The sequence below is a fragment of the Diorhabda carinulata genome, chromosome 4 (assembly GCF_026250575.1).
Source record: "Diorhabda carinulata isolate Delta chromosome 4, icDioCari1.1, whole genome shotgun sequence".
NCBI lineage: Eukaryota > Metazoa > Arthropoda > Insecta > Coleoptera > Chrysomelidae > Diorhabda > Diorhabda carinulata.
Window position 1 is genome coordinate 29,129,781 of NC_079463.1, and position 25,374 is coordinate 29,155,154.

A 25,374-nucleotide genomic window follows, 5' to 3' on the forward strand; every position below is an offset into this window, starting at 1 on the left:
GAAAAACATGTAAAGAAAAATTGAAATCAGTTAACAAAGCTACTTAAGATTTTATCCCGAATAAAATGATACCAGTTTTGTCAAAATGTCGTTTTAAACACAAAAAAACTGAATAAACGTATGGCAATAACTGAATTGTCAAGGATCTTTCGATGGCGACAAGATTATTGGCGTCAGATAAAAGACTACCGAATGGGGCAGACATTTTCGTGTCTAATGCTTTATTAATAATACTTAAAAACTGTACAGCTGATTATTCTGAAGATATGACCTCAGAATTATTGCGTCAACGATCGTAAAGAAGGCCCAACAAACAAACAATTGCTTACTGTTATAAAAGGTCTGTAGTTAGAGGAAATTTATTATATTGATAAACTGTGCAAAGAACAGGGTCATACTCTTCTCAGACTACCCCTTTACTTTTGCATATTTAACCCTATAGAGTTAATATGGGCAATCGTAAAATCAGAATCACGAAAATGTAATTAGTCTCCAGAACCAAGTAAAGAGGTTGTAGAACTCGTAAAGTTCCAGCAGCTGACCGTCAAACTTTGGAAAAAATGCGTTGAACATATTATTATATTATTATAGTATTTATAGAACTATAGTACGCTTGGTGTTGGGAAATCCACGATTTATAGTTATGAATGAAGACAAATGTGGCGAATTTCAATCAGCATGTAAAGCTTCAGGAAAACCAAAATTTCAAATATAAAATCATTTGAACGAAAGACTTAAAAGAAAAGTACATTATTTAGAAAACAATATCCGACTGTAGACAAAGTTTTAACTACATTTCGAGATTATAAGGATTACCCCATGGAAACTTTCATAGAATTAGATTTTCGCTGGAAAAAGCATTGCAGAAAGTAATAAAAAGTAGCCATCTTGTAGTATGGAGAAAGAATTACCTGAAGACTATTAAAAATGTAAAAACCGAAGAAGAAATAGTTTTTATTTGAATGAAACATGGACCAATGAGTGACATACACCAAATACATTTTGGCAAGAAAAAACTGTTAAAAGTCGACGACAGGCTTTTTCAAATAATTCATCTATAGTTTATTTCTTAATGTCTGACAGCACAGTAGCCTCATTAAATATTCAAATAGAAAATTATATCTTACAGAGTGATCCTAAGAATTTCACAAGTAAATACCAAAATTCTAATGCAAAACAAGTAGGTGTTTGTATTGGTTATTATTTGTACAACCCCGTTTTAGCTCAAAATACAATATGATAATAAACATTGCGGCAGTGGTGGAGATTACGATTTTAGTTCATTTTGCTTATTTAATTAAATTCGGTCCACATTGCAGTGATCTTTTACGATTAACCAGATTAAGCAATCATTTCTTCATGATAGTTAGGAATTATTATTTATGAATGTATCAAAACACAACAAGAATTCAACAAAGTGACAGTCTCAGCCCACTCTTGTCCATTTTAATCATGGATAAAACAATTAATAGCTTGAAAGAAACTTCTGGAGGGTATAAGATGGTAAGAAGAGCAATAAAGATATTATACTACGCCGACGACTTAATCTTGATAGCCGATAACGAGAATGAACTACAGCGTTTGCTTTATCGGTACCAAACAACAGCCCAAACCCTTAATATGCAGATATCTGTATAAAGAGCTTACAAGATGAAATCTAACTGTGAACCCTATTCACAATGTACATATTTAGAGTCGCGCCAAATGCTTATGAAAAGAGGTACGAACCCAAGTAAATAAGGGCTTCACGACTCTCTGGATATCTGCGAAACCTCATATGAAAAAACAAATAAATATTCACCGATGGTAAAGTCACATATACAAAACAAACAAAAACGAAGAACATGATGAGGGCAACAGAGATAAAGGAATGAACCTAAGAGATCAAATAATGAGCAAAACTGTTCAGGAGATTGAGGATATCGAGACGATGATATTGGAGAGACCACCTCGATAGAATGATGGAAAATCGATGGGCTGAATGGGCAAAGGATGAAAAACCAACTTCAACGAGACCTCCCGGTCGATCTCCCAAGAGAAGGCACAAAAGCTATACTTCAACTTCTGAAGAGGATGAAAAGTAGAAGAAGCAAGTCTAAATTTTAAAAAAATATAAAGAAGAAAAATAAGAAGACGAATGTAACGTTGCTTAAAAGTCAAAGTTTAAGCCCTTATACCTATACAACCAGTATGTCACATACCATATGGAAAAATGGTACATTTTAGAAAAACTTGCACTTTTTCAACTAAAATTATAAGCAGATATCAAAAGAACGTGTTGGACCATAAACAACAACTAATTGATGATTCCCAGTAGTGTTTTTAATCATTTTAAACCTGAAATTTGCTTCGATATGTGACAATGGATAGAACATGGATCATTTCACTTACAGGAGTCCAATATACTTTCTGGAAATATTAAATTCATCTTTTATGAGAAGGCGCGCCTTGGAAGCGTCTATTTTATTATCAACAACGGAACGTGTCCGCAAGTGCTGCTATTTTTATAAAATCAATACAATTAATATCAAATCCATTAGTATAAAAAGCAAACTGAGCTGAGTTGATGAGGCGAACACGAACACAACTGAATTCATTTCTGCAAAACAAATTAAATGAAATTTCCCGACATAAATCGATTTTTTACCTTTAAATTATCATGATTCAGCGGAAAAAAGAAGACTACAATAATTTCCGGTTATATGTTAGTGAAATTTCAATCAATTACAAAAAATTTCACCTCAGTTGATTAATTAACTCTGTTCTTTTTCTCTGTTTCAGGCCATGATCTGCATGGTATTTCTCATTGGAATAACGCTTGCATCATGCATATCAAGAAAACCATTCCCAAACGAAATAACGTTTTGTTGTAATTTCAAAAATAGTCAACATACCAACGTTCACTGTTATGGTAAAGATCTTCTGGAAATACCCAACAACTTATCAAGATCCCTTATGAAATTAAGTATTACAGATGCGAAGATTACGCATATCACGAAAAGAGAATTTGATCCATATCGAGAAGAAATGAGAGACGTGTAAGTGATAACCTCTCTAAGTTTAAACTTCAAACGTCAGTTTAAATCACAGAGCACACCGGATTGGGTATGTTTTGTGGTTTAAACCACAGATACCGTTTTTTTCACGTTTTATAGATGACGTTTACAAACGTTGGGTTAAACGCTACCGGTGGTCTGGAGGTAGTTTAAACTTCAGTTTAACTTGAAACGGAAAATCCGAACATAACATTTTTACAATATTATAAAGGGTTTTGGTAGAATGATTTGCACTTTATATTTGTTGAACGCGACGATGATGATGAAGAAATTATCAACATAGTCGACGCGTCGATAAAACAAAAAGTTATTAGTTCTAAAGAGAATGTTTAAATTGTCCCAATTTTTTTAAATTTGTTGTGGTTATATCGAAAACATGATCGTTTTTGTTATTTTCACTATTAAATTCCCTTGCCAACTCCTTACAATTTTTTTATCAGTTACCAGATCACTTTTTTCGACTGTGTCTTTGTATTTCTTCACAAGGTTAACCAAAAGTACTTCTTCATAGAAATCGCACGATTTAGAGCGGGCTACTTTGCACTTTTTTTAAATGAAAAATGTGCCCTTAATAAAGTTTCTCACAACATTTTTGTAACACTCTACAGAATAAAGTAAATTTTATATTTCTTTATATTTTTATTTAGTACTTAAGTACATATTACATATAAAATAAGAAATTTACATAACCTATCCTAACCTAACCTAACCTATTAAAAAATCTATCAACTTTCCCTCTATTGGGTTATTTTATGACTCGACCTACCTGCACTTCTTAGCGCCGAAAATACATGTCGGATTATCTACCCTTCTTGGTCAGACAGGTAAAGAAGGATGGTTAGCGCCCAAATTACACCCGCTGGTTTAACTGTGACTTGTAAAATAGAGGAATCTTATTTAAACCAAGAATAAAGAATTCGAACCATAGTTTAAACTTTGGTTTAATCTATAGCTTTACTCTAGGTTGTAATTTTGGTCCTAATTTATTCATATTCAAACTGATTTATTCCATATGGTTCCTCACGTTTCATGAGTTATGTATTAATAACCTCTGTATGGCTACGAGGTAAGATCAAAAAATAAAATGAATGAATTTTCATAACAATAACCTACCCTGCAACTATTTCAATTAGTATGGCTCATACTTTCATGTTTGTTTATGTTTACAGTGTTTGTAACAAAACATTTTTTCTCTATATTTTGGCAGATTATATAGCCAAAGTTTTGTCTACCTCTGAAAATCCATTTTTCAGGCAAACAGCCTTCGTACATTTATTGATATTACATTGTAGAGTTTACATATGGAATTTAAGTAATATTTATTCTAATTAATATTATTTTTTTTTTAGTATAATTAACATGTACATATTTATTTTCGCTTAATTTAAATCGCCAACAATTGAACCAAATATTGATTAGATTTAACGAAGTTTGTAGTTTTTTTGCAACTTATTCTTGTGTTTTTCCTACAGCCATGATTGCAGTATCACCTGCGAAAATGTATCTTGTTCTAACCCAGGGATATCACTATCAATATAATAGGTATAGAACTTGGTCTAATACACTTCCTTGGGGTACTCCTGCCTTAATGTCTTCGATTTCTCAGAATATTTTTTGTTCAATTCTAGAATATCTTTCTGATATATATAATATGATAATTCTGAATACTGTTTTGGCAGTAATCGATTCATTTTATGTTTGAGTTCTTCATACTAAACTGACAATGGATCAAAAACTTTTACTATGTCAAGAAAGATAGTAGAACTAAATTTTCTAAGTTTTCGAATTTGTGGTTGGAACACACTTTGGTTAACACACACTTATTTATCATAAAATTCAATACTGAACACACTGTTTGTACTACCACTACAGGTAAACTATTAACCTTCAGTCTCTAAAAAATTGCTTATAGAAACACGCATCAGACAGAGTAATTATGAGTGCTGGTGTAGTGGTAGCGTGTTTAATATAAATATCAAAAACAGCTCCAGAAATTCTTCTTCTTTAACTTATTTGAGGGCTTGCTTTATATTCTCCAGTTTCAGTCTCGATCTGGGATTATCAATGTCCATGACTAGTCCCATCTATATGGAGATCTTCATGCAGATCTTCTGGTAGCTGAGTAGCTATCTGACTACATCAGTTATCTGGTCCCAGGACTGTCTAACGTCATAGGAACTGCGTTTTCTGTCCCCAAGGGTTACTTCGGCTATTGATCTAAGAGTTTTCATCAAAGTTATTCGGGGAAGTATTTTATCCTGCTTGTATCCGTTCTCTTTTTAGCTACAGCTGTTTTGTATACACGCATCTTGCTTGAGGTGAACACGCCATATAACGTGGCGCAAACTCCCGGTGATTCTGGCGGCCTTGTTAGCTTGTACGCGTGCTTCCTCGTACACGTTGCTATTACTTGATGTTATAGCTCCTAGATAATAGAAGTTCTATAATTTTATCGTCTATCGCTAATTTGAAGAGTACTGGGTCTTTACTTATTGTCATAGACTTTGTCTTTGGGATAAATATCTTCATAATGAAAACTGTTTTACTATTTTGTTGAATCTGAAAAGCATTCCTTGTAGTCTTCGCCTTCTGCTAAGATGACAGCATCATCTACGTAACATGAAATTTGTAACTCGCTTGGTCCCATCGTGTATTCTCTTGCAGGTTTGACTCCGTTTATTATGCGGTCTAGGACAAGGTTGAAAAGCATTGGACTTACAAGGATGGGTCCAGAAGTACCTTGCCTAACCAAAATATGGCGATAGTTGTTTCTAGATTCTACTCTGGGTGAGACTGATCCTTCGTTATCAACACTATAATATTGGATAGCAGAGTTTAAACGTGGCCGTACGATCTGCGAAGACCAGCAACGCACTAGTCGACCAAATGAGGTGGCGACTGCAGAAATGCTGAAGAAAATCTACAAAGCGGTAGTGGATGATCGTTAACTCAAAGTGTAAGAGCTAGCAGACATAGAAGGCATTCCACAAAGTGCGGTATATCACATATTAACTGAAAATTTGGACATGAGAAAGCTGTGCCAAAGATGGGTAAAGCTTTGGTCGCAATGGAACAAACACAGCAGTGTCTGGCAATGTTTTACAGAAACAAAGCCGAATAATTTTTGTGCCGTTTCATAACTATGGATTGAACGTGGGTCCATCACTTCACACCCGAAATAAAAGATCAATCAAAACAATGGACTGAAAAAAAGAAACCAAAGACCGCTCCATCTGCAGGCGTCAATTTTTTGGTATGCGCGTGGAATAAGTTTCATTGACTATCTTAAAAAAGGAAAAACTATCAACGGCAAGTGTTAAGCAAACTATTAACGTTTGAACGAAGAATCCAAGCAAAAACGGCAGCATTTGGCTAAGAAGAAAGTGTTGTTTCATCAAGATAATGCACCAGCTCACACATCCGTTATTGCAATGGTCAAAATTATCAATCAAATCAAATCAAGTTCACCCAGGCTTGAAAAAATGGCACGATGGTCAAAGATTTGCCAACAATTAGAGGTAATGTCGGCAGTTGATGGCTATTTTGAGAAGCGGGACGATTCTTATTATAAAAAGGGTATAGAGAAGTTTAAACATTGCTGGGAGAAGTTTATAGAGTTGAAAAGAAATTAGATTGAAATATAAATATATTTTATCAAAAAGTTTTCTGTTTTCTTTGTTGGACCAGGCACTTCTGGGACCATTCTCGTCTGTCTGTCACTGTTACCCTGTTCTTATTGAAATGTCATCTGTAGGTGTGTTATCGTGCTGTATTCATGAAAGTTTTGGTGACTTTAGTCTCTTGACTATTTGTATCACTCGATCTTCCAGTAGAATGCGTATAACGTCTATGAGTTTCACCATGTCGAAAGCCTGGGTTAGGTCAACAAAGCAATCTTAGTTAATATAATTTAATATTCATTTTTCAGCACACTTTCACATTTGCCAAATTTGCGAGTAATTGAAGATGGAACTTTTAGCGATATGCCCAATTTAAGAACACTGTAAGTATTTGATTATAGTGTGAGTTTAATTCATTTCGATCAGTGATAAAAAATTGAAAACTATAACTATTAATAGAATAATAATGATTTGAAAAGTCATAGAAAGATATTATTTAAGCCCATGTTACAATAAAAATAGTTTATATTAATATTGTTTAATGATATTATCACAGATACATATCGAATGCACCCCAAATTATGTTTTTGAATGGATTACTACTGGGAGTTACATCTGACACTTTTTATTCTCTGTAAGTACGATTTATTGTATTAAAAATACAATGGTCCAGTTTTTTCTTTCATTTACAGCCGAATTGTTTGGACTAGATTAATGGAAGTGCCTGATTTATATCATCTACCTGCTAATAATACAATGTTTTTATTGTAAGTAGTTAACTGAATATAGGCCAGATACCAGAAGATTTCCCGTGTAATTTTGATTGATAATCAAGGTCGATTTTCTTGAAAATTGGTATGAAGGTGTAGCTACCCTTTCCTGGAAATGCAAATAATCTCGTAATTCGATAGATTGACGAATTCTAAGCAGCTTTAACTCAAAGTTAGTACTTTGGAGATATTAACGATTGAAACTGTTCATTTTTCATTGAAAAAACGCATATTTTTTTAACGTTTTTCATTTTAGCAGCAAAGTCGTTAAAAACAAAATTGTAGCTAATAAAAAACAAACAGATTCGTTTTTTAAGAACCTCTATAAATTCAATAATAACTGAGTTATTTCGGAACCCCGAAATTGAAAACCTTTAGCCTCAAATAACTTGAAACTAATGAATTTTTTGGAAAAAACTCAAGAGATCTTTTTCAAACTACATAAAAAAACATTTAAAATGCGTACTGTCAAAAGTCTTTTGCATAAGAGTTGTCTCATTTATAACAAAAATAAGATTTCTTAGTTTTACTTTTTTGAAGAAATGTTATGATTATTTCCTCGCCATTACCTCCATAATTGAAATTAATCGTAATCCACTTGCTATTAACTTTATTTATTTATTATTGATCTGATACATGTGATTTGACCGGTGTTGAATGTTTATTTTTGAAAACATAATTGATTAAACTGCATTTCCGTATTCTTGACTTTTTCTTGAATAAAGCAAAAACTAATCATGTTTTGATAAAACGTATCAAATATTAATTGTAGGGTTTTTCTTGTCAAAAATTTTGAGCTTTTGTAAATCTATGTATCATAAAAATTGAAGGATATACATTAGTTCAAAGTTGGTATTCGCGTACCAAATGTGGCTGGTGCAACCTATTTGAGTTGCACCGTTTTCGGAACCGGGGGTTGGAACAAGTTTCAATTATATATATGACATTGAAGTACTTGAAAACTCCTACAAAATGCTTTATTAAAAAAGTTTCTAGCTTCAAAATTGATCAAGTTACTGTCGAAAAACCAACTGCCTTTTTTTCAAAATTTCGGAGCACGAATTTTGGAGCATTAGAAAAAGAGAAACGTGGGGCGTACAATAGAGCAACAGCTAGCACAAACGAGAAGAAGAAGATAATATTAATGATGATGAAATATAATAATTCAATATTGTTTTTTATATCATTTCTATAGATATAGATTTATAGATTTTAAAAATATTTTTATTTTGTATTATTTCTGTAAAAAAATTCCTGCAATTTTGAAATTTTTGGTCATTTAAGGTGGGTTTCATAAGGGTTGAAATATTTAATAAGCAACACTTCTTAAAAATACTGACGAAATATTCTCAATTCAATTCAAATACACTTTTAAAAAATTTTGAATTATAAAAGAATAGTTGAGATTATTTTTTATGTTTTCATTTGATTAGGGGATGATTTAGAGGGGTTGCATGAGTCCGTTTAATCATAAACTTATTTGAGAATATCAACAGATCTACATATAATTCATTTGAACTGTATTATACTCAAATACATGCTAAAATCGATGATATATAATTTTTTACGTTTATGTGTGATTTTCACCCCTAAAAAATAAAAAACACCCTTCGGTACAAGGTACATTTTGAGTAAGGGGGTAAGTAGATATCTTAAATCCAAATTATCTTAAAAATCGACGTTGATTAATACAAAATTCCACAGTTTTAACGGTGGCTCCTGGCCTATATTTATTCATTTTTTTAAACACTATTTTCAGGGATTTAGATCATAATAATATACAAAAATTATCCGCTAATTCCATTAAGGTGTCGGCTCAACAAGTGTAAGTTTTTTGTTTATCCCTATAGTTTTTGTTTTGAATTTTAATTGATAATTTTTTACAGTACAATTAATTTCAATCCTTTGCAAACTGTTGATGATTACGCTTTCAATGGATCTCAAATAGCAGAATTGTAAGTTATATTTATTTTATTTCAAAAAAGTAGAAGATCATTCTGCAACATTCCTAAAGAACTTTATATAAAACTTCATCAAAGTCTGGAATATTTGTCTTAGTTTAGATTATCTATTAATCCTCATCATCAAGTGTAGGATTAACATTTGTATACTGGTGTCTTTAACAGTATCGTGATACTCATTCTTTTGACATAATCCTTGTTCTGAAATTAATTTGAAAACTATAAAAGAGTTTGATATAGTAATATTTTTTTTATATTTATAGACAAATGCATTCAAATTTTCACTTGAAGACACTGGGAGATCTGGCTTTTAGCGGAATAAGTAGCTTACGTCTTTTGTAAGTATCATCGGAAAAGGAAAAATTAAGAATTTACAAGAAATTCACGTTTCAGGGACTTATCTCAAACATCGATTGAAGGTTTACCAAGCGAAGGATTACAAGAGCTAGAAACTTTAAAAATAGAAGATACACATACCATGCAAACTATTCCCAGTATTTACGATTTGAGGGTCAGTAGGTATCCGTTCTACTTTTAGCGTAAATTCTTTTCTAATATTGTATCGTCAAAATGTTGATACTCTCCAGTTGACAGGTGTCATCATATCCACCCCTTCAATACTCGCTAAAGTAGGGGCAGACAAACCCTTCATAGAACCTGAACCCTTCTGTGGTATCAGCTACAGAACTATAGCAAAAACATTGAAAAAGAGGTTAGATAGGGATAAAACCAATTACTGCGATAACCTACAGACGATGAGACAGGCAAATACTCTCATGGGAAACTATAACTAGAGGAGGTCTGCCGAATATATCGACCTAAGTAAGAACAACGAATATTGATAGGGATCCCATCACCTCAATAGACACGTTAGACAGATGATGCAACGTACAGATTCTGTTGTGCACTACGGAACTCCAAATCCCTAAAACTGGGAGCTTATGCAGAGGGGGTTTGATAAATCAGCTGTAAATACTGGACTTCCCAGTGTCGCAGCAAGAAAAGGGGACACATTAGATCTTTTGGGTCACGGTGTACATGGTTCCCTAATATGCGTACACATCTAATCTCTTCTATTACAATTATTCTATCAACTCCCTATTATTTTTATTCATTTAGTCATTTACTGAATTTAGTTGGATTTTCTGGCATACTCGTCCAATCTCTTGTTGATTTTTAGCCATGATGCTTCTTTGATTCTTCGATCTCCTCCTCTATAATCAACTTAAGAAATTGAAACCTTAGTTTCTTGAATATTTAACCACAATAGGCAGCTTCTCTTTACTATTTGCAACGGTACAGGTTTATTCAGATGTCAAAGATGTATCTTCATGAAAATTTGGGTTCGAAAACTACCCTATTTCAAAATTTACTACCACGTTTTATGATATTGATAGTTTTCCCACTTCTCTACTAATATTTTGACTTGTTGTTGTTAAATTTCCCTGTTTTATCATACGAGGATATATTGAAAAATTCTTAGCCTACTATAGAACCAAACAAAATTTCAATGTCAAAATAATTTATTACTCAACATATTCTCTTCTTAATTGGATACATTTATTACAGCGAACTTGCAACGTCTCTAGACCTATCAAAAAAAATTTTTCTTTTTGCTCTGCAAACCAGACCTTCACAGCTTTTATTACCTCCTTATTGGAGCCAAATCTGGTGAATAAGGGGAGTGTTCTAGTAATTCAAACCCTAAATCACGAATTTTTTGCATGGCAACATGAGATTTGTGTGCAGGGGCGTTGTCCTGCAAAAACAAAACTCCTTTGGATAGCTTTCCGCGTCTTTTCTTTTCAAATTTTTTCCCGTAGAGTGGTCAGTAATGTCGAATAGTAATCTCCAGTTATTGTTCTACCCTTATCCAAAAAATCAATCATGATTACTCCAAGGCAATCCCAAAAAACTGAATCAAGAACTTTTCCAGCAGATTTTTGGACACGAAACTTCTTAGGTCTTGGAGAACCAGAGTGTCGCCATTCCATTGATTGTTGCTTTGTTTCTGGATCCTAGAAATGTACCCAAGTCTCATTCATAGTAATAATTCGGTTTAAGAAGTCTAAATCGTTTTCAAATCGAGCACAGATCGAACGCGATGCTTCTACCCTTGCACGCTTTTGTTCAACATTCAAACATTTAGGGATACATTTTGCAGCAATTTTTCTCATGTCCAAATTGACGCGCTCGTATGAAATATTCAGTGCTTCAGATATCCGTTTTAGCCCAATTCGATGGTCTGATAAAATCATGTCATGAACTGCATCGATATTTTCGGGGACTGACACAGAAACTGGCCTTTACGATCGGTCATCATTTTCAATAGAAAATTTACCTCTTTTGAAGCTTGCAGTCCAATTTTTCACGGTCGCATACGAAGGACATTAATCACCAAGGGTATTAAGCATATCTTCGTAAATCTGGTTACCTCTTAACCCTTTTAATTTCGGTGGACATCTTTTTTCTTTTAATCTTTTGCGTAACTCTGGTTCACTTTTTTGACGTCAAACTTTACACTGACACTTCTAATAATTTATTGTTCGTTGCTATGGTAACGCAATATTTTGTTTATGCATGGAACTGAACTAGGCTAACTAGATATCAATACATCCTCGTAATTACAGTTTAAATGCACTGGAAATTATCTTTTTCTGAATTTTAACCGTCCTCAATACATAATTATACTTATACTAGTTTGGAAGTTTCAAAATAAAATCGTGCATATTTTTTTTAGAATTTGAAAACGGCAAAACTTACACATTCCTTTCACTGTTGTGCCTTCCAATATCCCGCCCAACACAATCCGGGCAAGCACGCCCAATTCGCTGATAATATGAAAAAAATTTGCATGGAACTTGCAAAATCCGGCTCTGGTATTTTAAAAAGAAAAAGAAGATCTATTCACAAAGAATGGCCATCGTCCCAGTAAGTGGTGAAATGTATATGGTACGCTCACAGACCGAAAACGGCAAGTGGCCGTTTAAAACAGCCACAACGCGTTCTGTGCGCCTTGCGTTTACCAGAACGCGTTGTGGCTGTTTTAATATAGCCAGAACCCGAATGAAATTATTTTAGATTTAGAAGACATCAGCTCGCGTAATATAATGCCGCTTATTAATAATCATTATTTGTATAAATGTTTAATAACAACGTTTTTATATATGTTTTATATCCATATAGTCAATAGTTAATATAACTAACCTAACATAACCTAATTTAACATAGCCTAACCTAACCTAACTGCGTAAAACATAAAGTTCAATTCAATTCAAAATGCCACGACAATTCCTCATGCACAAATAAATAGGTGGATATGCAGCGAAGATTGATTTTAGTAATACACTTTTTCACCTTAAAACGACGTTAATTATTTATATTAACTATTTACTATATAGATTTAAAACATATATAAAAACGTTGTCATTAAACATTTATTTAAATAATGAATGTTGTACTACTTTGTTACCAAATGATTATTAATAAGTAGCATTATATTACGCGAACTGATGTCATCTAAAATAATTTCATTCGGGTCCTGGCTATATTAAAACAGCCACAACGCGTTCTGGCAAACGCGAGGCACACAGAACGCGTTGTGGCTGTTTTAAACGGCCACTGGTTGACTTATTTTTATAAAGAGTAAAAAAATATCTTATGCTTAAGTTTTGTTAAACAAATATGAAAACATGAATTCGAAGATAAACTATTTGAAAGTAAACATTTTTTTTTACAGAGAACGGTTATCAAGGGGTCATTTAGAAGATATTTTGCGACCATTAAAAGGTAAAGTATTAGAAGAAGAAAAAGGCAAAATTATTGATACGATGATGGTTGATGAAGAAGACGAAGAATACGATGGATTTTTTCACTCAGATGCCACCAAAGTAAATGATACTCAACTAGCCACTCATTGCGGAAATATAATTTTTAGGTAATACATTATGATTATGATTAGTAACGAATTTAATTTTATAACATGTGAGGTTCTACTCATTTTTTTTTTTATATAAAAAAGCAAGCACGAGAGGGTAATACTTATTACGCTTGAGTATTTTAAGTGGTGCCTTAAGTGTGCAGATGCCTGGGGATATTGATCTTGAGCTTCTGTAGGTTGTAGCGACTTGCACTTCTCCAAAGAAACAAGTCCCGAATAAATTGACATCCTGAGCGTCTGCTGGTGAAATTAGTGTTCATGATCCACGTCTGCCTGTCGAGTAGGTCTTCCAAATACTGCTCTAAACTGGATTATTTTGTATATCTCGAAAGAGCATCTGCCCTAATAGTATCGGCAAAAGAGAGTCAGGTCAGCGAGAATTCTTCTATGCTCTAAGCTGTCCAAGTTTCTGGTCAGATCTGGATCGTCTTTAAGTCAACTTTCTCTCTTCTATATTGAGTCGAGCATCCCCAGGGTATGCTTGGAACCGAACTCCAAATATGCGTGCAATACACTAAAGAAAGTATATAGCTTTTTGGACTTAAAAAGAGCTCCAAGCTTTTGTGACGCTGATTTATCACTTAATATGTACATATCTCAATCTCCAAACAAGTGATTACGTATCATCAGGGGCTTCGGAAAAGACATTACCAAAAATATAACATGGTTGGAGACTGTCCTTCGAGAAAAGGTATTCACAAAACACAAAAAAATGGTGTGAGAATTGGAAAAACCTGAAAAATAATTAAAGTAATTGACTGAATCATTAACAAAATCATCAAAATTAATGTAAATTGCTGAAAACAATAAATAAAAGCTCAAAGGATAATATATTTATTCAAATAAAAAGAAAGCAACAAAATTCGAATTAACTATAGATTGAAGAAACTTTAGGGTTGTTTGCATCTTTCAACTGTGTTTTAGGGTTGGTAGTGACGTTTCATTGTGATCTAATTGTACTTCTGATCTATTAGTGATGCTTATATTGAGTCCTTACCAACTGCAAAGCAGCAAATATAAGAATACAACACCACTGAATTTTAATATTATTTTTGCCTCTGGTATAGGAATTATTTAAGAAAAAGAATGCAGTACTTCAAAGAATTATTAAAGGAAGAACACAGTGAATACGAAGAAAATGATATAAGTGGTAATGGTACAATACTAAAAAATGGAGAAAAACCGACGGAAACGGAATGTAATGATATAATCAACAAACTGAAACAGCATAAAACAAGAGGGCCAGACGGAATAGTAAATATGAGGAAGATAAAGCAAAAAATAAGATGAGGATCATAGAAAGAGTATGGAAAACAGAAACAATGCCGAGAGAGTGGTCTACTGGATTGATTATACCAATAATGAAGGGAGGAAATCCCAATATATGTAGCAATTATAGAGGTATTAGTTTGCTTAATACCTACAACAATAATAAATAAAAGACTTAAAAAGGTAGAGGGACCAGAAGTAGGGAAATATCAAAAAGGTTTTGGACATATAAAACATGAAACTATGAAACAAGTGATCGAAAAAAAGCACAACATTAGTATGCAAATGTTATTCATCGACTTCAAACAAGCTTTCGACAGTCTGAAAAGGAGGACAATTATAAAGGACATGGAAAAACTACAAGTACTTCAAAAGTTAATACGATTGGTGAAAATGATTATGCTAAATTCTAAAGCAAGGGTAGCAGCAGTGACTATGTGAATAATTATAGCTTCGTCATAAAATCAATCAATACTTATGTTGTCAAAGGTATACAAAAAGTATCGGGGCACGGTCAAAAAATCAGCCATCATTTCTACATTGTTCATAATACAATAGACTATGTAATTTCACAACACTTCCTTCCAAACAACATTGGCTGTGCGTCGACCCTTTGGTTTAATCTGTACCTTGACATTTTTGAACGATTTCCCACGTGATAGGGCTACATACAACTCTGTAGCTATATTAGAACCTGAGATATAGATTTTTAAATGTAGAAAAATTGCCAAAAACCTACAAAAATCCGTAACTCCACATTGAATGTCCGCGCCTAGCTCCTCTCCAACTCAACCGATTTAAGTGTTCAAAAACTCAAAAGAAAGAAGGTGTTTCAGCGAGTATTCTTAAACCAAAACGAACTCTATAGCTGTATTAGAACCTGAGATATAGATCTTTGAATGTAGAAAAATTGCCAAAAACCTACAAAAATCCATAACTCCACATTGAATCTCCGCGCGTAGCTCCTCTCCAACTCAACCGATTTAAGTGTTCGGAAACTCAAAAGAAAGAAGGTGTTTCAGCGAGTATTCTTAAACCAAAACGAACTCTATAGCTGTATTAGAACCTGAGATATAGATCTTTGAATGTAGAAAAATTGCCAAAAACCTACAAAAATCCATAACTCCACATTGAATCTCCGCGCGTAGCTCCTCTCCAACTCAACCGATTTAAGTGTTCAAAAACTCAAAAGAAAGAAGGTGTTTCAGCGAGTGCTCTTAAACCAAAACGAACTCTGTAGCTATATTAGAACCTGAGATATTGAGGATAGAACGTGTGTATGAGAAAAACTCCCATAAGTAATGTACAGGGGGAAATCGCATTTGAGTATAACTTGAGAATGGTGAAAAATAGATGAAATATCTTTCATTGAAAAAAAAATTAAGCAAATCGATTAGATAGAACGCCTGAACGGACTCGGAATGGAAATCATCAATGTTTTTAATATATAAGATATAGGAATCAATTAGATTTGGTTAATTTATTGCAGGATGCCGGAAGTTGAATGTTTACCAGATCCAGACGCTTTAAATCCATGTGAAGACATTATGGGCATGTCTTGGTTGAGAATATCGGTATGGTGTGTTGTAATACTAGCATTGCTAGGAAATTTGGCTGTTATAATTGTTTTTTTATTTAGTCAAAGTGACATGAACGTATCTCGTTTTTTAATTTTGAATTTAGCGATAGCGGATTTCTGTATGGGATTGTACTTATTATTGATAGCCGCTATGGATTTCCATTCTGTCGGACAATATTTTAATTTTGCGTTCAATTGGCAATACGGTAAGTATTATTGACGTTGTATTATGTGAATTGACTTCCCAAAATGACTATAATATGACCACGTGGATTATGAACGATCCCTAATTAATAGAAATAGTTATTTAATCATATTTATTTTTAAGGTATCGGTTGTCAATTAGCTGGATTTTTGACAGTTTTTTCAAGTCATCTCTCTATATACACGTTAACGGTCGTTACATTAGAACGATGGTTTGCAATTACATACGCCATTTATCTCACTAAACGTATAACTATCAAATGTGCATTTTACATTCTCTTCGGCGGTTGGGTTTACTCAATAATTATGGCGGTTTTACCAATTCTTCGAGTCAGTAACTACAGCAGTACAAGGTAAGTGTAATATAGAAAATATTTTGCTAATACCAAATAAAATTCGTTAACGCAAATATAAAAATTTTATCTATAAGGTTTCAGTATAATTTTCAGCATTTCTACTTGTGGGATTGTTTGGAGACTTGTTTTGTGAGTCTGTTATACTTTATACTTTGTTTCGGATTTCCCCGTTCGAGGCCTCCAGTTCCCTGTGGTCTTAAAAAATCGAAATTTTATATTAAATTACTAGAAATTTCACAATTTTCTTCATTTTTTGTTTTATATTTTCTTCATCATATTCCTCAATTGTTTTCTCCAAGGAAATGGATGTTTTTAATATACGAGCCATATTTTTTAAATAAGTACCGTTTTGCGATTCCGCCGCCGCAACCCCAAGGTCGGTGTTCCGCACATGCGCGCTGGTTACCTACATCTCTTGTCTACGCACTGACGCCATTACAGTCTGATTCTTCATTCTGTACATTATTTACTGAGTGTTTAAGATGCCTCCGACAATCGTGGGTCCCGCCGATTGGGAAGTTGTGAAGAATGTTATACGATTTCTTAGTGCTAAAGGCGTAAAACCGATCGATATTCATCGTGAGATATGTCAAGTTTACGGACAAAAAATTATGAGTGATGGAATGGTAAGAAAATGGGTGAGAACATTTAAAGATGGCCGCACAAATGTGCATGATGAAGAACGGAGTGAGTGTCCTTCGGTTGTTAATGAAGATATGGTGCAGAAAGTGGACGAAAAGTTGAAAGAAAACAGACGCTTCACAATTTCATCATTGTGCGACTATTTTCCTCAATATTCTCGTAGGGTTTTGTATCGCATTGTGACCGAGAACTTGAAATACCGGAAATTGTGTTCACGTTGGATTCCAAAAATGTTGACGGATTTGCATAAAATCCAACGTTTAGGCAGTGCATTGACTTTCCTTGAGCGGTACCACAATGGAGGTGAAGATTTTTTAGACTAAATTGTTACTGGTGACGAAACATGGGTGGTCTACGTCACACCAGAATCGAAGCAACAATCCATGGAAGGGCGACATTCATCATCACCCAAAAAAGTGAAGTTTAAGCAAACAATTTCTGCCCTCAAAATCATGTGCACAGTTTTTTGGGACAGAAAAGGAGTATTGCTAATGAGACAATCAAAGCAACGTCTTATTGTGAGACATTGAACAATCTGCGTCGTGCAATCCAGAACAAAAGACGTGGCAAGTTGAGTAAAGGTATCGTTTTGCTGCAAGAGAATGCCCGTCCACATGTGGCTAATCGGATCAAAGATCTCATCAAATATTTTCAATGGGAAACTATAGATCATCCTCCCTACAGCCCTGATCTGGCGCTCAGCGACTACCATTTGTTCCTGTACTTGAAGAAAACCTGGGCGGTCAGCGTCTTCAAGACGATAACGAAGTCGAAACGGTTGTGATACAATGGTTAACAAGTCAGGCGGCTGAATTTTATGAGGAGGGTATTCAAAAGCTGGTGTCACGTTATGACAAGTGCCTCAATATTCACGGAAATTATGTAGAACAGTAGATTAAGGTACAGGCCTATCCACAATATCTCGAAGTTTCACATTTCGGAACACCAAAGAACTACACCTGGGAGCGTATGAATTAGAAGACGAAGATATCTAGAAGGTAGAGTCATGGTGTAATAGAGTCAAGGTGTGTTCTTGCGCACGACCAATGATAAAAACCCAAAACGCCGCCACATTGGAAATTCAGCCAATCACAAGACTGCACGAATTTATATGCTGGATGCTATGATGACGGAATTACATTCATTTATTGTTTGTTTGTTTTTTTTTTCATGTCAATCAATGTTTGAATTAAGAAAATATAGAATTTGAGTTTGAACTTATGTATTTTCGAGTTGTTGCAGTTCCCGCAGATGATCGAATAGTTGGGTTTGATTGCTGTCTCAATTTATTCAATTCTCTTAATCTAATATAGGTTCTAGTCCCAACTAAGTACATTAAAGCGTCCGTAGGTATTTTAAATTCTAACGGAGTGTTATCGTTGACTTTCTTTGCAGCTTTGGTAAAAATAAAATCTTCGTTTGATAAAAAATTACTATTATGTTAAATTACTCTAAAATATCACTCACACAGTCTGATTTGTTAGATCTAGTGAAATATCATTTTCTTTCCTATTGCAACTTGAAAAACTAGAGCTACGTGCTCTCTTTTGTAAACTTCTAAAATCATTTTCTCTCACACAATTACTTTTGCGTTTTCTACCTCTGTTCTCTTCACTGAAACTGTATAGCATTTTTTTGTAGCTTTAAAATAGGTATATACTGTTCAAATAGCTAGTATCCTCAAAACAATCCGGCGTAAAATGGCATGAACAGATACGCCCTGCAATTCATTATCACTTTTAACATCAACAAGTATGCAATATATTTTAGAATTAAAAAGTTATTTCCAAACCATTTTTGAGGTCAATTTCTTTGTTGGAATTGCAAGCATCAATCCATTTTTGTTGAATATCACCATCTTTGGGAAATGGAAAGTACTTGATATTTTGATTTTTTGTATTTCCATTCCAGTTATTACAGCTAGCAACAGAGCATCCTGGCATATTTTCAATCAACTGTATTTAATACAAACGTTCGCAACTGCACAAGTTATAACTCACTCGTAAACAGAAAGTCCATTTTTTTGCAAAACTATCTTATTTTTCCACATCATATCGACTATTATTACAATTATTAAAATTCTATGCTGTCTGTAAGATTTACAATAAAAATCCGCAAGTGTATAGCTCTGCGCGACACTTTTGTCTAGGTTATTATTTTCAAAACAACAATATTATGATTGCATGGCAATATGACGGCGTTTTGGAAGTGCGCAGAACAGGGAGAAAATTGGTCTACGGAGAGAACACACCTTGTCTCTATTACACCATGGCTAGAGTCATCCCTCATCCTAAACTGAAGAGTGGGATTAATAGATCAGCTGTAAACACTGAGTATCCTACAGCAAGAAAAGGGGACACAGAAAATCCTTTGGTTCGCATTTTACACAACAACCTAATTAGCTAGAGTCATTCCACATCCTAAACTGAAGAGTGGGATTAATAGATCAGCTGTAAACACTGAGTATCCTACAGCAAGAAAAGGGGACACAGAAAATCCTTTGGTTCAACCTAATTAGCTAGAGTCATCCCACATCCTTAACTTTCTAAAAGGAGTAGGATTAATAGATCATTGTACATGACACCCTAATCATAGTCCTGATATAGATGTTGTGTCACTTTGCTTTTCCTGGAAGAATAGGAGTAGCTCTCCATCTAACTATCTTTAACCCTGCATCAGCCAGGTCGAAAAACTGCACATTATCACCCAGGTGGGATCTGATGTACCCCATAATTAGAAACACGAAGAAAAAAGGAAAAAAATGATATTCTTAGTTTTGTACTTGAAGTAGGTTTTTAGATGTATTTACTACAAAAAAATTACGACATCTATGAAAGTTATTCATTCCGCAAATTGCAGCAACTTTCGCAAAAGAAGTGTAGGTGATTCAAACAAATAAATCTTCCGCATGTGTCACAAGTGTAATTCGATTTTTTGTCTTTACTTCTGGGACATTCTTGACATCTTCCTTGTCTGGTGTTTTGTTTTTTAGCTGCTGGAGGCTCTGTTTTCCCAAATATACCGAAAATCTCGAGGCTTAGATCTTAGATTTTTTCTTGCTTGCAAAGTTGATTGAACTAGTGCAAGTCCCAGTTCTTCAAGGAATATCCGTCGTTTCTCGGAAATATCATTAGTATTTCCTCTGTATATTATTTGGGAATTTATTCCAGCTGAATCCATTAGAGCGAAAAAAATTCTTAGCGGCCACCGTCTGCAGTTACGTTCTACACTATAACTTCCTGATAATTCATCCACTGTATCCACTCCTCCCTTCGTGAAATTATAGAATCTGATGATTTCTGGTAGATTTTTGTCAGCAGTGGATTTATCGATTGTGTCATCGTGATGAAGGGAGGAGATCACATTTTCACCTTTCTTTGGAACGTAACAAACTATGGTATTAAGTTTTTGGAATCCAAACATTGATGACTTTGGTTTCCTGTTCTTTATCTGCAAAAAGGCTAATAAAATTTGTATTTCTGAGAGTTCCCACTGAAGTCTCACGCAACGTATTTACTAGTTCATAAGAGCTGTACCAATTATCAAAAGTAATATTGCGATGACTCCCAGAAATTGGTGCTACAAGTCTTTGTACTATGTCGATAAGTTTATTACTCACTTGATATTGTAGATATAAAAAGTGCCAGCGTCTACCGTTGCCTGGATTTTGATTCCATACTTGGCAGGCTTATTCGGAATGGAATGTACCGGAAAGACTCATCAATTGTCATATATTGTCCTGGTGTATATGCTTCTTGACAGTTTGAAACAAATTTGTCAAACACTGCCCTTATAGCGGCAAGTTTAACCAATTGAAGTCCTGCTTGTGTATTTTCAAGGTTATCAAAACTCAGGCATAAAAAAAGAAATGAAAATCTATTTAAAGCCATAATTGTTTCCCAACTCATTTCGTAATATGAATCTTTACGACACTTATATCTTAAACATCCATCAACTTTCTTTAGTTTGAAGAATTGTGGGAGTAGCATTGTTTTGACTCCAAGGAATTCTTCTACAACTATTCTAGTACTTTCCTTTCACTATTTTCCTGTTTTTTTTCCTGTCTTTATTTGTTTTTTAACTGATATGCAAGTAAACATGAAATAGAGATGCAAATTAGACAATAACAGTGAGGAAAAACCGAACTGGCATGGATACAAGTAAAAAAATCTTTTCTCTATAATATTTTTTTTATATTTTAGCATCTGTTTACCGATGGAAAGCAAACGAATCGTCGATAAAATATACTTGTACACTGTTATATTTATAAACGGATCAGCTTTTGCTTTAATAGTATTTTGTTACGTTCAAATTTATTTGAGTCTCGGTTACGAGACGAGAAGAGCCAGTACTCAAGGAGAAATGACCATCGCTAAAAAGATGTCGCTGTTGATACTTGTTGATTTTGCTACGGTTGCGCCGATTGCGTTTTTCGGTTTGACCGCTCTGGCAGGATATCCTCTAATCGGAGTAACAAAATCGAAAATACTGTTGGTATTTTTTTATCCTTTGAACGCATGCGCCAATCCTTATTTGTACGCTGTAATGACGGCTCAGTATAGGCACGACTTCATGAAGTTGATATCGAGGTGAGTCACTAAACTTATTAAATTTTTAAATAATCAAAATGGGGCGATAAAATAATCAGTTATTAAAAAATCACCTTTTTTAATATTTTTTCAGAATCATAAAAATTGGTTACTAAAATCACTTTTCGCTTACTAAATAAATTATTTTTTCTCTAGAAACCATCTTGGTAGCGAGACGTTCCAAGATTTTTCGTTATTTCGGATAACAAAATACAGGGGTTCACACTAACCGCATCTTCATTATGCCATAAAGAGCTTTTACGTTAAGTTTTGTCTATAGACATGATTAGCTATGATTCCAGCCACTCCTAGACCATACAGTTACTAGAACTACTAGGTACTTTGGTGAAGAAAGTAGCAAAACATCTAAATGGACTAAATATTCTCTTGGCTGCTTCTAATGGCTCCAAAAGTATCGATGTTTTAAGGTTTGAAAATGGTTTTTGATTATTTTAGAAGAATTGAAAAAAAAATAATTGGTTTAAAAGAACCAGAAATTATTTATTTCAAGGAATCGAGATTGATTATTAATTCATTAAAAAAAGATTCGAAAAGTAATGTTTCATTCTCTTTTAATCAACCCTAGAAGAAAAAAAGATGTGTGCTGGTGTATTTCTCGACTTACAACAGGCGTTCGACAAAGTCTGGCATGATGGTCTCCTCTACAAACTGAAGCCACATTTAATGGAACAACTTTTCTTTATTTTAAAATCTTACTAGCTTTTACCCGCGGCTTCGCTCGCATCGAATCCATTAAATAAGTATCAGAAATCATTATAATAGAAAAGAACGAACTCTGTATATATATAGATATAGATCTTTGAATGTACAAAAATTGCCAAAAATCTACAAAAATCCATAACTCCACATTGAATGTCCGCGCCTAGCTCCTCTCCAACTCAACCGATTTAAGTGTTCAAAAACTCAAAAGAAAGAAGCTGTTTCAGCGAGTGTTCTTAAATCAAAACGAACTCTGTAGATGTATTAGAACCTGAGATATAGATCTTTGAATATAGAAAAATTGACAAAAATCTACAAAAATCCATAACTCCACATTGAATCTCCGCGCCTAGCTCCTCTCCAACTCAACCGATTTAAGTGTTCAAAAACCCAAAAGAAAGAAGGTGTTTCAGCGAGTGCTCTTAAACCAAAACGAACTCTGTAGCTATATTAGAACCTGAGATATAGATCTTTGAATGTAGAAAAATTGCCAAAAACCTACAAAAATCCATAACTCCACATTGAAAGTCCGCGCCTAGCTCCTCTCCAACTCAACCGATTTAAGTGTTCAAAAACTCAAAAGAAAGAAAGTATTTCAGCGAGTATTCTTAAACCAAAACGAACTCTATAACTGTATTAGAACCTGAGATATAGATCTTTGAATGTAGAAAAATTGCCAAAAACCTACAAAAATCCATAACTCCACATTGAATCTCCGCGCGTAGCTCCTCTCCAACTCAACCGATTTAAGTGTTCGGAAACTCAAAAGAAAGAAGGTGTTTCAGCGAGTGTTGATGGCTGATTTGTGCATCAATACCTTTCATTGAAAAAAAAAATTAAGCAAATCGATTGGATAGAACGCCTGAACGGACTCGGAATGGAAATCATTAATTTTTTTTAATATATAAGATATCTCCGACCACTACTTTCAAGTCAAAGCTTACGATAGAATCTGGAGTGCCTCAGGGAGGCGTTCTAGTCCCATTTCTCTATCTGATACTCACAGCAGACGTTCCAAACACGATACCTTCATAGCAACTAATCAGTCGTATATAAATAAAAAACGTTTTTTCCAGAGATTATTTATATTTAAAAACAATATAATAAAATTAATAATTGTTTATTCGATTCCCCTGCGTCTATCATCAGGTATTTACTTATACATTACCCAGTTATTCTGAAGAATAATTAGATAGAGTATGAAGTATTTTGTTTGGCTTACTTGTTATTTAACTTTTATGCCGAAATTTATCTAAATAACTCACTTTTCATATTTGTCATATATATTTTTCTGAATAATACTTCTAAATTCTCTTCTAATATAACGTTTTTCGGGCTTATGTTAGTCTTTATATATTACAATTCGTAGTTATTCGATTTATTCAATAAATTTAATGTATGATTGCTAAATTCTTTGAACAAATATTCATTTAAAACATCTCGTTTTTTAGACTCAATTACTTTTTGAATTTTAAGAAAGCAGCCACTTTCACAATAATCTGGAGTACAAACAACGTAAAATTTAGTTGCCAATTCAACTAATATCCATAAAGTATGCCGTCAATCCCATAAAATTGTCGTAATAACAGTCAATACCAATAAACTTGCGATTAATATCGAGTAAACCCATTAGCCAGTTGCATGTAGTTTATCTAAAGAGCACCCGGTATATCTTATCGAAGCCACTAACGCAGGAACTTCATTATGCTGTAGCTCATACTCAGGAAAGCTTTGCTAAGAGTAATTGATAGCTCGATAAAGATTTCGTTACATATATTTAGAATTTATCAGAAGAAGTATTGACGAGTTTATTCCACGAAGGCTATTGTAGAAGAATAGACCCAACTGTACAATATCATCTAAATTTGTTACAAAACTAGCTCCATTAGTGGAAAATTAACGTCAATGCCAGTAAATCAAAACAAATAATACTTACAACAAGAAATCTGATTGTCCTCAAATGTTCATCAATAATATTCCGATAAAATCAGTTGTCAATTATTTAGGGTTGCGTTTAGATGGAGAGCTTACATGGAAAACACATATCAAAAACAAGAGAAAACAGTTAGATTGAAACTAAAAAATATACACTGGGTACTCAACAAAAGTTCTCAACTAAGACTCATCTACAAAATTATATTCATACCATTCTGGTCGTATGGGATGGAACTATGAGGCTGCAGTAAACCTTCAAATACGAAGATACTCCAAACATTCCAATCCAAAACATTTCGTATGTTCGGTAGATACTAACCAAACAATTTATAACGATCTGAGCATCCCACTAATCAAAGATGTGATAAAGAACTATTCTACAATATATAAAATTCGATCCAATGATCATAACAATGAATCAATAAATAATCTATTCAACCAACCATTAGCAAAGAGAAGATTGAAAAAAATATCGCCTACAATAAATACTCTAAATATTGTCAATGGATGGTTCCTGGCTCACTTTAGTGACTTAAAGACAACTTACTTATTACTCTGGTTATAGAGTAAATTGTAAAAGTGCAGTATAATAATAAAAAAATTCTTATTTAATGATTGAAGTGTAAAAAGATTAGGTATTCATGAATTTGAGCCGGTTTTTGACAAATTAAATTCCAGTTTATAAGAAAGCGAATTTCCTTTTGCCGGGGAAGAATAGTTGGAGTCTGGGTAA

At 33.8% G+C, this 25,374-nt stretch overlaps 1 protein-coding gene across 1 annotated transcript in view; it reads left to right on the top strand.

The window, feature by feature from the left end:
• LOC130892854 (lutropin-choriogonadotropic hormone receptor) overlaps positions 1-25,374 on the top strand; it is a 46,124-nt gene that overhangs the window by 19,059 nt on the left and 1,691 nt on the right. The window contains exons 2-14 of the mRNA XM_057798530.1: positions 2,782-3,038; positions 6,985-7,059; positions 7,233-7,310; positions 7,369-7,443; positions 9,206-9,271; positions 9,333-9,401; positions 9,671-9,745; positions 9,801-9,918; positions 12,148-12,338; positions 13,147-13,344; positions 16,106-16,401; positions 16,524-16,752; positions 21,600-21,986. Of these exons, the coding sequence (XP_057654513.1) occupies positions 2,782-3,038; positions 6,985-7,059; positions 7,233-7,310; positions 7,369-7,443; positions 9,206-9,271; positions 9,333-9,401; positions 9,671-9,745; positions 9,801-9,918; positions 12,148-12,338; positions 13,147-13,344; positions 16,106-16,401; positions 16,524-16,752; positions 21,600-21,986 (2,114 nt within the window). The remainder of the gene's footprint in view (positions 1-2,781; positions 3,039-6,984; positions 7,060-7,232; positions 7,311-7,368; positions 7,444-9,205; positions 9,272-9,332; positions 9,402-9,670; positions 9,746-9,800; positions 9,919-12,147; positions 12,339-13,146; positions 13,345-16,105; positions 16,402-16,523; positions 16,753-21,599; positions 21,987-25,374) is intronic.